Genomic DNA, 13,798 nt, shown 5'->3' with positions numbered 1-13,798 from the left:
GGCGATCGATCGTTTGCCTTTGCTGCACCTGAGTTATGGAACAGCCTCCCGATTGGCATTCGGGAGTCTGATTCTATTTTTTCTTTTAAAGCACGCCTTAAAACGTATCTTTTTGAACTTGCCTTCTCTACCCGTTAAATGCTGACTGTTAACTGCGACCTATTGCATTAACTTTTTACTATTCCTTCATTCTTGGTGTTCTCTATCATGCGGCACTGGGTCTGCTATAATCTATGTGCTGCAGTCCATTTTATTAGTGGCTTTCTACTGTGAACATTGTCTGCTGTTCTTATTATATTTGATATTAATGCTCTTAACTGTATTATTTTGCTCTTAACTGTATTATTTTATTGTTTTTTGTAAAGCACTTTGGTATGCCTAAGGCTTTTAATGTGCTCTATAAATAAAGGTTGTTGTTGTTGGGCAAGACACTTCACCCGTTGCCTACTGGTGGTGGTCAGAGGGCCCGGTGACACCAGTGTCCAGCAGCCTCGCCTCTGTCAGTGCGCCCCAGGGCAGCTGTGGCTACTATGTAGCTTACCATCACCAGTGTGTGAATGACTGAATGTAGTATAAAGCGCTTTGGGGTCCTTAAGGACTAAGTAAAACGCTAACAAATACAGGCCATTTGATGGATTTCCTCTTGCACTCAGCTTTCTCAGCTAGACACCTGAGGACCTGGTTGTGTCTCCATCTGTATCTGCCTTGAGTAAGGCTTGTCCTGCAACCAACCAAGATGTGCTTGAGCGTTGCTGGGGACAAGATGGGCCTTTTCCAAACCACAGCTGCAGATTTATCGGGGAAGGCAGCACATCATATGTGGCTGGAATGATGAAACTTAGCCTATGAGCCTCCATTCCACAGATTTCACTCCATGGGAGTTTCCTCTTTTCAGCACTCTCCCAATTCATCCAGCAATCCTGCTTGGCCAGCGCTACAGCTATGGCATACATGGCTGTTTCCTCCAATCGACGCACCGCCTCCACCACAATTTTTTGACATTTGGCTATAGATGCCTGTTGCCAGAGAGGTGTTAATGCACCAAGACCAAATCCTCCTCTCCCCTATTGGATGTGACCCACTACGTGACATTGGTAAAGAGCAGATTTGGCCTCTAGGCACAGCTGTGGCTGGGGTCCACTTCCCCCCTGTTGCTAGGTTGGGAGCAGCACCACAACAATAGCTTTCAACTGTCTCACTGAGGTTTTTTTAATCTGTTTCTTACATGGCTCAATTGTGAGTTTTCCAATTCAATAAATCAACTGTTGATATTACTGCACAATATTGTGTTTTTCTTCATAAAGTTGTTCTTTGTTTTTCTTAAGCTTAAATTACATCTAACACAATGAAACCGACATTTTATGTCAGGAATTAACTCTGGAATTATCGAGCTGAGAATCAAAATGAAATTAGAATAAAACAACACTTCTCAAAGTTTGACATAATTAAGTTCAAAATGAAATAAACAAAGTCTTGCCTCTAAGCGTTTAAAGCAAGTTTAAATGAAATATAATTTGTCTCTGGGCACCATCATTAGAATAGAATAGAATTCAACTTTATTGTCATTGCACATGTCACAGGTACAGGGCAACAAAATGCAGTTAAAGAGAAGATAGGGCATCACATTTAAGTATCTATTCTACTCTTGCAGTTCACCAACAGTGTTTTCAATTTTTATCCTCACTACCACACTATAGGAATTAGTTGATTAGTTTACTTGTAGAACTATGTGAAATTAAAACAAAACAAACAAACAGAAAAGCAGAAGTCGCCACGGTATTTTTTGTATTATTTCTTCCACTCAGAACGTGTTATGCTTGCTGAGATCAAGCAAGCAAAACGTGTCAATCTAAGTGCGTTAAAGTCCTGACCATATTTTCGGTTTTGCCGTTTTGAATGGCACTGCAAGCATACAAAGCTCTGTAAAGAAAAGAAGAAAAGCAGTACAAATATGGGGCATGTCTGATGTCAGATACAAAGAAAAATTATTAAAGAGTCCAGTGGGAGCAAAAGGAGCGCAATTTTCCTTATTATGCGGAGTTTGGCGGAAACGTCTCACAATTTAAACTCCAGCGGCGGTCTTACGCATGGAAATGCAACCTGTCAAACTGGAAAACTTTTTGGTGTTTATGTTGTTTAAAGAAATGTCCTAAAAGCCACGCCCAAAACACAACTGTTTCCCTGTAAGTCTAACACGCCGACAGATGTGGGGGCTCCGTCGTTGGAAAGCGACAGCAGAAGAGTTGCGGACCCGCAGGTACGTAGGTCCACTTTTACGTATGGGAGATCGGGAAAAAGGAAGGCTTCCTGAATAAAGATACGCAAAGTATATTACAGAGTATATTTGAAGAGATTGTCTGACTGAGCACAGTCCAAGCTGCAGTTAGGCGCAGAAACTTTAGTTTAAACCCCTCTTGTAGCTTGTAATCCGTCTTATCAAACACGCTTCTGACTGCATGGGCACAAATTGGCCTTTTTCGCGTTTAAAATGACGTTGTTTCATTAAGGCTACATTTAGACGAATTTAGTAAGTTTCCAAAACAAATAATAATAATAATAATGATAAGAAGAAGAAAAATAACTATAGCTATTAGGTTAAAACGCAAACTGCCAGCAAGACCTTCGGACGAGTACGCTCATAACTCAGGAGCAGGTTATGTTCAGACTTTCGGTTTAAAATCGACCAGAAGCGCCACGTTTGACTGATTTGTTTATTTACTATGTGTGGTAATAGCATGTTTTAAGCGCAGCACAGTAGCACATCCAGCGATAAAGTAATTAACTGGAATTAAAATATTTATTTTACCGGTCTGAGAATCCCAAGACTAACGGCAGCAGTAATCTCTTGTCTTATTTCTATGAATGGAAATACGTTTGTAAAATGTGGGAGCTTGCAGAATAAAAAAAAGAAAGAAAGAAATGCGAACTTTTATTTTGAAACTTTTACTTTTAAACATATTTTACATGCTTGTGTGTTTGTTTTATTTTAATTTGCAGTTACTGAAAAAAATATTCACAAATGTCTAGGTTGATACTTTCACAAATATACTGAGAGCTGCAAACTTGTGATTTGAATATTAATAATTTTTATTTCCCTTTTTACTACCTCATAAATCACAAATTCACATATTGACTTTTGACTTTGGCAACACTTCTTGCAAGGAAAGTTTTGCAAAACTCAAACTAATAGCTGCATTCATTAAGTGTTTTGTTGTCTTTTAAACGTGTCTCAGAAGTAGGCGACAAACAAAAAAAGCGTCACGTTTCATTAAAAGACCCATCAGACATCTGACTAACTGGCATCAGACTAAAAGGTTTCAGCCAAAACTTGGTTAGACTAAAAGGTCTCAGACAAAAGAGCATCAGACTGGTAACGGCCTAGGAGAAAGCTTGGTAGTATTGAGGTAAGTATTCAGTGTATCCCATTTATTTATGTAGTAATACAAATATTCCAGAAATGGGTCTATTATGGTATGTTATAATGTACACGGTATGAAGTATGTTGTGAATATTCTATAACTATAAGTATGTATAGGCTGTAGTGAGTACAAGCTATGTACAGGCTATGAACAGGATATAAATATGAAAAACTATAAAGAATATGAAATAAATAACTTTACAGAATCTGAGATATACAGCTATATAGAAATGGGAACTATGCAAGTTGTAAACAGTTGTAGGATTAAAGATTATCGAATGTACAGAATGATTATTTACACAGAGCTATACAGTAGTGCAGTTAAGATAAGTGAGGGTGTAGATAGTTTCTACAGAGGCTATATAAAGTGCTAGTGGTTGTGAGTGGTGGTTCAGTCCATGTTATTATTGTGTGTTTGAGGGTACAGTTGTCCATTGTGGGTGTGGGTATGTTCAGTCCATGTGTTAACGTGGGTCAGATGTCAGGAGGCAGAGTTCAGGAATCTGACAGCTGTGGGGAAGAAGCTGTTCCGGTACCTGGTGGTCTTAGTCCGGAGGCTCCTGTAGCGCCTCCCAGAGGGCAGGAGGGTGAAGAGTCCATGTGATGGGTGACTGGGGTCTCTGATGATTTTCCCAGCCCTTTTCAGACACCGCTTCCTGTAGATGTCTTTTATGGCAGGAAGTGGTGCTCCGGCAATGCGCTGGGCAGTTTTCACAACCCTCTGCAACGCCTTCCGGTCTGAGGCAGAGCAGTTCCCGTACCAGACTGTTATACAGTTGGTCAGGATGCTCTCGATGGTGCAACGATAGAAGTTCACCAGGATGTCTGAGGACAGGTGGTTCTTCCTCAGAGTCCTCAAGAAGAAGAGGCGCTGGTGAGCCTTCTTGACCAGCTTGGAGCAGTTGGTCGTCCAGGTGAGATCCTCGGAGATGTGGACTCCCAGGAACTTGAAGCTGCTCACATGCTCCACAGCCGTCCCCTTAATGTGGATGGGTGGATGTGGGTCAGCATTCCTCCTGTAGTCCACGATGAGCTCCTTGGTCTTCTCGGTGTTAAGCAGCAGGTTGTTTGTGTCGCACCACTCAGCCAGACGATCCACCTCCTCCCTGTAGGCGGCCTCATCGTTGTCACTGATGAGGCCAATCACCGTGGTGTCATCTGCAAACTTAATGATGGTGTTGGAACCATCAGCAGGTCTGCAGTCGTGGGTGAAGAGGGAGTAGAGGAAAGGGCTCATCACACAGCCTTGTGGTACACCGGTGTTCATTGTGATGGTAGATGAGCAGTGGTTATCCAGCCGGACATGTTGGGGGCGGTTGGTCAGGAAGTCCAGTAACCATTTGCAGATGAGGGAACTGATGCCCAGGTCTGTCAGTTTCCTGATGAGTTGTGAGGGGTGGATTGTATTGAACGCTGAACTGAAGTCTATAAACAGAATTCTGGCGTAGATGTTGTTGTTGTCCAGGTGTGAGAGGACAGAGTGCAGTGCGATGGAGACTGCATCCTCTGTGCTCCTGTTCTGGCGGTATGCGAATTGGTGGGGGTCCAGGGTGGGGGGGAGACAGGATTTGAAGTGTGCTAGGACCAGCTGCTCTAAGCACTTAGTGATGATGGGGGTGAGTGCTACTGGGCGGTAGTCATTGAGGCAAGATGGGATGGGTTGGAGTTTTTGGGTATCGGGACGATGATTATATGATTATATGATTATCTAACCATACCATGATCCACTGTCTGTGATATGAAACAGAAATAATTGCACGTTGGAGTATTTACTGAAGCTCTGTATTTGAAACTTCAATTTTACTGCTGTAATTTTTAAATTTAATTTAGTAATAAAAGAAATGTAATATTGGACATATCATATTTTCATTACACAAGTGAGATGACACTAGTCACATGAGCATTAGCTGTTATTTTCTAGCTATTATTATAATGTTTTTACAGTCCGTTGGTCGCTCAGCCTCAGATACTTAACATACATAAGATTAAAAATTTCTCCTTCATTTCTGTCAAAAAATGCAGTGTTAAGCAACTCGAGCAATTCAATTCAATTTTCAATACAATTTTATACATAGCGCCAAATCAAAACAACAGTGGCCTCAAATGCTTTATTTTGTAAGGTAGACCCCTTCTATAATCAAAAAACAGCGTGCCGTAGGCTAAACCAGTCGCTTTTAACAGCCTCGAAATTCCGGCCTTTGCCGTCTTCGAAGGACCTGACCTACGTCGATCGCAAAGGACAAGTCTTTTGAAGGATGCAGACCCTGAATTGGCACACACTTTGATGCCCTTTTAATGACATTAATGATGTATTTAGATTTGGGCTGAGAACTGACAACAGTATCACCTGCAGGAAGATTCTCTCTGAGGCACTTTTATTTTGAGACCGTATGGTCTGATGCCTTTTAGTCAGAATTCAGAATTTTTCAATGAAAGCGATGCTTTTTTTGTCAATGTTTTGATGTCTGAGGCCTTTAAATCTGATGTCTCACAATTTCTTTCTCCATACCATCTGTTCTGTGCCCACCTTACTAGTGAATTAGGTGGAGCACTCTGAATTAAATCAGGATATAAAGCATTATCTTTCTCTTGCTTTAATGAACACTGTCGATCTGACAACTAGCCGCTTAATGAGGCTTTCTCCGGGGCAACAGCATCCGGTTCCAATGTCATCACATTAAGACATTATCCACATATCAGTACATGATATCCCCCTTTTCCTCTTTAGCCTTAATAACTTTGTTTTCTTTTTTCTCTCTTTTTTTAACACTGAACATTGTTTTCTTGTCTTACTTTGTGACAATTATTTTTTCTGTCTCACCACACCTGTACCTTTCCTTTCCCTAATATATACATATATACATACATATATGAATATGTCTGTGAAGGTTCTCAGTCATCCAGGTCATCGTAGTCAAAGGAGCTTGCAAAGAAAAGCGGCTGGACTTCTTTCGGATGAGAGGTGAAATGTCTTCAAGCAGCTTGAAGACGTTTCACCTCTCATCCGAGAAGCTTCTTCAGTTCTAAGGTCAAATGGTGGGGAGTCCCAGATTTAAGTCCTAGTGGGAGTATCACCCCAAAGAGGGACAAATACATATATGAACTTGAAACTTGTACATTTTATATTACCTCTACACATTAACATATTATGGTTTATTTAACCACAAAATCATGAAACCTCTCAGGTATCTTTTTAGCCCTCTGTGATCTACTTGGTCTCTCTGGCCGCTGGGGGCCCTCTTGTGGTTTTGGTGTGAAGGTGTCAATCTTTGTGTTTGTTTCACTTTCCTCCCTTTCATTGTGTCTTGCTCGTGTTGTCCTTCTCTGGTCTCATTTGTCTTGTATTTCTTCACATGTGTAGTATTCCGGTGATAGCGAGCTCCTGTTGGCAATTCAACATTGACTTGGTTTCCAGTTCTGCTTATAATTTTGTGTGGCATTGTGTTGAATGGTGTTGTAAACTTGTCCACTTTGTCTTGTTGACCCAGCACTGTCTCCCATGTCAACTTTTGAATACTCAGCTCCTCTTCGTTCATCAGCAGAAATCTTTGATTTTGATTTGATCTTCCTCTGTCGCGCAAATCCAACTCAGTTGATTTTGACTCACAGGTGTTCGGTAACTTTCCTCTCATTTTGCAGTCGAACAGGAGTTCTGCTGGACTTTTGCCTTTGGTTGGATGTTCAATGCTGCGATAATCTGTCACATGTTTTCTCAGCTCTCGTTTCCAGTCAAGGCTGTCAGCTTGTGTGATCCTGATTCTTTTCATCATTGATGCATTTTGACGTTCCACTTCTCCCTTTGCTTGAGCCAATTTTGGTGTGGTTCTTATATGTTTGATTCCATTAGTTTCGCAGTATTCTCTGAAAAACTCAGATTTGAACGGTGGGCTGTTATCAGATTTAATGGTAACTGGTAGCCCATGTCTACTGAATATATAGAGTCAATGACTTTTTCAGCAGTTTTAGATGTCATTACACCATACTCAGGGCGTGATCGTGGCTCAAGAGTTGGCAGTTCGTCTTATAATCGGAAGGTTGCCGGTTTGAGCCCCAGCTCCGATAGTCTCGGTCGTTGTGTCCTTGGGCAAGACACTTCACCCGTTTCCTACCGGTGGTGGCCAGAGGGCCTGGTGCTGCCAGTGTCCAGCAGCCTCGCCTCTGTCAGTGAGCCCCAGGGCAGCTGTGGCTATAATGTAGCTTGCCATCACCAGTGTGTGAATGTGTGTGTGAATGGGAGGATGACTGAATGTGTAAAGCGCTTTGGGGTCCTTAGGGACCAAGTAAAGTGCTATATAAATACAGGCCATTTATCATAGTACTTAGTACATCTTTCTATTCGTGCACAAGGTCTAGATCTTTGGCTGTATATGATCTCTATATGTGTTCTGTGATGAGGTCAAACTTCCTGACATACACATATGGATGTAGTCTCTCACATGCTCATACCAGTGCTAGGGCTTCTCTTTCCATTTGAGAATATATTTGCTCACAGTCTATTAAACTCCGACTTACGTAACACACTGGTACCTCTTCTCCGTTCTGTATTTGTATTAGCACTGCGCCCAAGCCTACAGGGCTTGCATCTGCTATGACCTTGGTTGGGGCTTCTTTGTCAAAATAGGCTACTGTACCTGCTCTGGCTAACTTCAATTCAATTTTAATTCAATTTTGTTTATATAGCGCCAAATCACAATAAAAGTCGCCTCAAGGCGCTTCATAGATACAGAGAAAAACCCAACAATCACATGACCCCCTATGAGCAAGCACTTTGGTGACAGTGGGAAAGAAAAACTCCCTTTTAACAGGAAGAAACCTCCGGCAGAACCAGGCTCAGGGAGGAGCGGCCATCTGCTGCGACCAGTTGGGGTGAGAGAAGCAAGACAGGATGAAAGACATGCCATGGAAGAAAGACAGAGATTAATTAAGTGTGATTCAGAGGAGAAGTCTATTAACACATGTTGAGTGAGAAAGGTGACTGAAAAGGAAATATTCAATGCATCATGGGAATTCCCCAGCAGGCTAAACCTATTGCAGCATAACTAAGGGAGGATTTATGGTCACCTGGTCCAGCCCTAACTATATGCTTTAGCAAAAAGGAACGTTTTAAGCCTAATCTTAAAAGTAGAGATAGTGTCTGTCTCCCGAATCCAAACTGGAATCTGGTTCCACTGAAGAGGGGCCTGAAGGCTCTCCTTCCCATTCTACTCTTAAATACTCTAGGAGCAACAAGTAGGCCTGCAGTGCGAGAGCGAAGTGCTCTAATAGGGTGATATGGTACTACAAGGTCATTAAGATAAGATGGGGCCTGATTATTTAAGACCTGTATGTGAGGAGCAGGATTTTGAATTCAATTCTGGATTTAACAGGAAGCCAATGAAGGAGAAATATGCTCTCTCTATCTAGTCCCTGTCAGTACTCTTACTGCAGCATTTTAGACTAATTGAAGGCTTTTCAGGGAGTTTTTAGGACATCCTGATAATAATGAATTACAGTAGTCTTACTTAGAAGTAATAAATGCATGAACTAGTTTCACAGCGTCACTCTGAGACACTTAAAGTTCATGTTTTAAAAACATGTTTAGTGTTTTTCTGTCAGTACAGAACATAATGTCATGTGGTTGGTTTTGGGCTATTAGACTTATATTAGTTATGTTAGCTAACTTGTGACAGAATAGATAACAAAACTAAAACCAAAAATCAGCACGTCAGCAGGGAAAGTAGGTCAGGGTGTGGAAGGGGAAATGTTTAATGCAATAGTAGAGCACTCATATTCACTGATTTTAGAACTTGTAGTCAGAGTTGTGGTTCTAAGTAGTAGTAGTTAAAAAAAAAAAGAAATAAATATGAGTATAATTTAAATAACAAGTTTGCTGCTCTCAGTATATTTGTGAAAATATCAATGAGAATATCAAACTTTTGAGTTAAGTTTTAACTTAAAAAGTGAAAGTTTCAAAATATGAGTTCACGTTTTCTACACATTCTCAATTCTCTGCAAGCTCTCACGCCAACATATTTAACTCTCAATTTGCAACAATGTTGCATTTTACTGATACATTTCTTATGTTCTTTTCACGTTTTTAATCATGATTTCATCGTCATCATCTGACAACATCTCGGTTTGGCGTAGGCGTCACTCATAGGGATCATTTCGCGTAGAAGAAGATTGATATGATCTACAAGTTGATAACAACCCTTGTGATACTCGTTATCTACAATTAGGGTTTTAAATGTTGTCAAGCTAGTTAATGCAAACAAAGCCAAACCAAAACCAAAAGCAGGGCTGACGATACTCTGGAAACACAAAGTATGTTTCTGTCAGGTAAATCTCAATACCTCAATACCAGATGCAACCTATAATTTCCTTCGGGATTAATAAAGTATTTCTGATTCTCAATTCATTATTTCCATAAGGTTCGTTTCACTTGCACTGCAACTTCAGTTACTCAACTCCAAGCGCTTTAATTTTATCTGCTGAAACAAGTAGTTCTTATACTTACGAGCCTGCTGGAATTAATTACACCAGCCTGGTTCCTTAATAAAAATTTGACATGTTCCAGTCCAGTCCAGTCCTTTTGATAAAACTGTAGCGTGTGCTTAGCTTGATGTCACAGAAACACATAGGTACAAGTCCAGTTAGAGGGCTGTTTTTATTTCAAAATTCAAAAATATTTCAAAATCATTGCAAATGCTTTTAATCAGTATAATTTACTTTGTTATCTGAAGACAATGTTGACATGTATATGCATTTGTATGATCTAGAGAGCAACTTTTTTCTGTCAGTGAGGTCTTTTGTCAAGTATGACATACTAGCAGGTAGAAGCACCTACTTGTTGAAAATGAGAAATCTGCACATTTATTATCTGAAGCAGTTAGAGTGGAGTGTGTGATATAACAAAAAAACTTAACCAGTGTAAAATGAAAACGAGCTAAACTGGAACACGGGTTATTTTCAGGAACAATAGAATCTCTCAGTTAACAAATACACAGATGTAGAGAGACCTGCTGCCCTCTTGGAGATTTTAATAAAGCTGCAAGAATCCTTTAGGATTATTAAGAACCTATTTTTAGTTTTTTTTCTCTTGTTTGCGGTTCACAGGGCCTTAAGTGAAATATTTATTTTCACTTTTATACTGTGATCTCTAGGGATGGGTATCGTTTAGGTTTTATCCGATACCGGTGCCAAATCGGTACTTTTGAAACGGTGCCGGTGCTTAAACGGTGCTCGAACCGGTGCTTAAAGAATGGAGAACACAAACTTTGTCCAAAAACCTCTCATGTTCAGCTGGGTTTTTTTGTAAAAAGATAACAATGTTAGCCTTTTCTGCAGCTATGGGGCATATATGGCATCACTCTTGGCTGGAAGCAGTGCTTAAACAATGGAAAAAACACAAACTTTGTCCAAAAACCTCTCATGTTTAGCTGTTTCCCACTTTTTCTTTGGTCATTTTAGCCTTTTTGGCCAGGGTGAAGCGAGTATCTGCCATCAAACAAGAAGACAGCCGCATGTAGCTATGATGATGTTTGCTAGTTCACCTTACATGCATTAATGTAATAACGTGGTTAGCCTACTCAACGTAAATTACACACGAACAACATGAAGCTACTCATGCAGAGAAGAACGGCTGCTGCTGCATCATCATCATCATCATTTCTGCTACACTGGCAGGGCTAGGGGCCAGGACTCTATTCTTCGGGTTTTTGGGGGATGTTGCTCCGGGTCCGATAACTGGCAACCCACCCGACGTGCACGGTGTGAGGTCTCGCAGCAAGCTATCAAATACGGCGCATTTCTCGGCTTTTAAAAAAAACGCTATGCTTCGCCAGGTGTTTAATCGGATTCTTGGTGTTACCTCCTTTGACAGTATCACAGTATCAGCTTAAAGCACTTGTTGCAGGTTGCTGAGTTTGCATATTTTGCTGTGAAGTACAGCCAGACTTTTGACCGCTTCGCCTTGGACATTTTTAATCTGTAGCTCTGCTCTAACTGAACGTACGTACCTGGCCCCGCCTACTATCCTCGGAAACGTAAAATGATTGGCTAGAAGTGTATCACAGCTCAGGAAAAAAAAGCACCGAAATAAAGCACCGAAATAAAGCACCAAAATGTGCGCTGCTTTTCGGTCTGGTTACTACCGTTTATGTCAGATGGCACCGGACACCGGTACCCATCCCTAGTGATCTCTGATTCATTCTCAAAAAGAACTCCCCGTCTTTTCTCCCACTCTAACTCTAGAGTTACAGTGGTAATCTATACTAACTAAAGTTAATTGTTTACACGTAAGGCATTTAAACAACTGGCACGTAATTAATTGTTAATTTCGTGTCCCTTTTTCGCGTTCAGTGTGTAATAGCCTTTAGCCTTGAGTGGCTAGCTGTAAACAGTTAGCCACTCTGGGCTAACAGTAAACACAAGATGCAGGGTTTACGCTTAGCTTAACTGTGTTGTAATGTAGTGTCACTTCTGTCAGTTACCACAAATGTTGAGTCATGTCACAAAGTTTCCTGTGCCCTCGCAGACTAACCTCACCTCATTTACTTAGCCTGGCAGGGCAAAAGACACTGTCTCAGCTGAACTCTGGACACACACACACACATACACTGATATGCACACACTGATCCCCCCTCCCTTTCCAACACCTTCGATGCTTGTGCCCTACCGGGGAAGATGGCAGGATGCTGCAGGACCGGATGCGCTGTCTACACCGGCTTTCTCTTACCCTTTACCCGCCCCTGTTGCTTGTCTTGTGTTTCTATGGTGTATTGATAGTCATGTGCTTTTTGTGCTGAGGTGTTTTTTCTGTTATCAAACTGTTCTCCCACTAGGAGCTCAGTCTGAGTGGAGTTTTTTTCTCCTCCTCTTACCTCATGTTATGTATTTTCGTTGTTGTTTTCCTATCAGCCTACCTTTCTGACATGTCTCCCCAATGTGATGTTTTTGTAAAGTTGGTCAGAAGGTTCCTTTGTTAGTGCGCATGCGCCATTAGCGTGCTGCCGCTATAACCCTAATTTCCTTTGGGATTAATAAAGTATACTGATTCTGATTCTGATTCCACACAGATAACCAGCACAAAGAGGAACATTTGCTGCTTGGCTACAATATTTTGTAAAGGACGCAGAAGGATTTCTTTTCTCATCATGAACACATCAAACATCACTGACGTGACAACAGAAGACCGGGTTTATGCTGGGATCTTTAGCTTAATTATGGTGATAGGTCTGCCTCTCAATGCGATCTCACTGTGGATTCTTCTTCGCCGGCACAGCCTCAAATCACCCAACGCTGTTTTCATGGTTAACCTGGCACTCTCAGACCTGCTGTTGGTCTTCACTTTGCCCATGAGGATCCACTTTCACGCCACAGGGGAATGGACTCTGCCCAGTGGGGTGTGCCTCATCATCACAATGTTCTTTCGCACCAACATCCGCTCCAGCTCCTCCTTCATCACCTTCATAAGCGTGGACCGAATGCTGGCTGTGGTTTATCCTATGAGGTCTCGCAATCTTCGAACCTCGTGCAATGCCTGGAAGGCTTCTGTACTCGTCTGGGTGATTTTGCTGGTGATGAACATCCTAGAGAGTGTGGACTTTCTAAAGCAGTTGAATAACCACACTCGCCCTACTTGTTTTGAGTCTTACGAATCTGCAAAATGTCCTTTGGAAGGAATCCGATTAAGAGTTATTCAGTTTATGATTGTAATATTGGTCACAATGCTGTTAGTCAATATTGTGTGCACCACTATGGTGTTTAGGACTCTACACGGACATCTCAGTGGTGACTCTCCAAAAATCAACAACAAGATGAATGTAATGCTGATTTTTGCCATAAACTTGATTTTATATGCTATATTCTTACCTGTGCCTATAACTATGGCTATGGATTGTGCCCATGTCAAGCCATTGATATGTCTTACTGTTTTAAACTGCTGTCTGGATCCTCTGTTGTATTACTTCTCTTTTGATGCTTTCTGGAAGAAAAAAGAAGATGTTGTGTAAATGTAAATAAATGGGGATACTGTCTGTGTCACACACTGCTCAGGCCTTTTACTTCAGCTGTGTGTGTGTTATTTTATAAATAAATGTAATATATTTTGTTTTTAAAATCAAGCTGTAGACTTGTTTTTTTTAAGCTCACTGCCAGTTGTTTATTGAGAGATGCACTTGCCACCGCAAACATATGATTTTATAGAATATGAGGCATTACCAAAAATTAAACACCATATGAAGCAGTTCAAATGAGGTCAACCCTAAACATCCGCAGCAGCAGTAATACTGATCAATATAACAGCATTCATATGATCAATATGGGGAACACCTTTTCTGCAGTAAAAGTACTGCTGATGATTTATGTAGAATTTAGTGTAAAACACTTTCATGTCTAGTC

The 13,798-nt window shown here is 41.1% G+C and overlaps 1 protein-coding gene across 2 annotated transcripts; it reads left to right on the top strand.

The window, feature by feature from the left end:
* Positions 1-1,969: 1,969 nt before the first annotated feature.
* Positions 1,970-13,521, top strand: LOC146693406 (lysophosphatidic acid receptor 6-like). Of its 2 annotated transcripts, none has more exons than XM_085479257.1 (2): positions 1,970-2,257; positions 12,475-13,521. In XM_085479257.1, the coding sequence occupies exon 2, from the start codon at positions 12,553-12,555 to the stop codon at positions 13,408-13,410; it is 858 nt and encodes a 285-aa protein (XP_085335383.1). In that variant the 5' UTR covers positions 1,970-2,257; positions 12,475-12,552; the 3' UTR covers positions 13,411-13,521. The 2 variants fall into 2 exon arrangements, with proteins under 2 accessions (XP_085335383.1, XP_085335384.1); XM_085479258.1 differs by lacking the exon at positions 1,970-2,257 and adding an exon at positions 3,307-3,404.
* Positions 13,522-13,798: the final 277 nt, after the last annotated feature.

The sequence above is a fragment of the Copadichromis virginalis genome, linkage group LG14 (genome assembly GCF_057382275.1).
Source record: "Copadichromis virginalis isolate Kocher_CV1m ecotype Utaka linkage group LG14, C_Virginalis_male_GT1.1, whole genome shotgun sequence".
Lineage (NCBI taxonomy): Eukaryota > Metazoa > Chordata > Actinopteri > Cichliformes > Cichlidae > Copadichromis > Copadichromis virginalis.
Note: the sequence above shows the minus strand (reverse complement) of the source record. Positions and strands in the feature narration are given on the sequence as shown.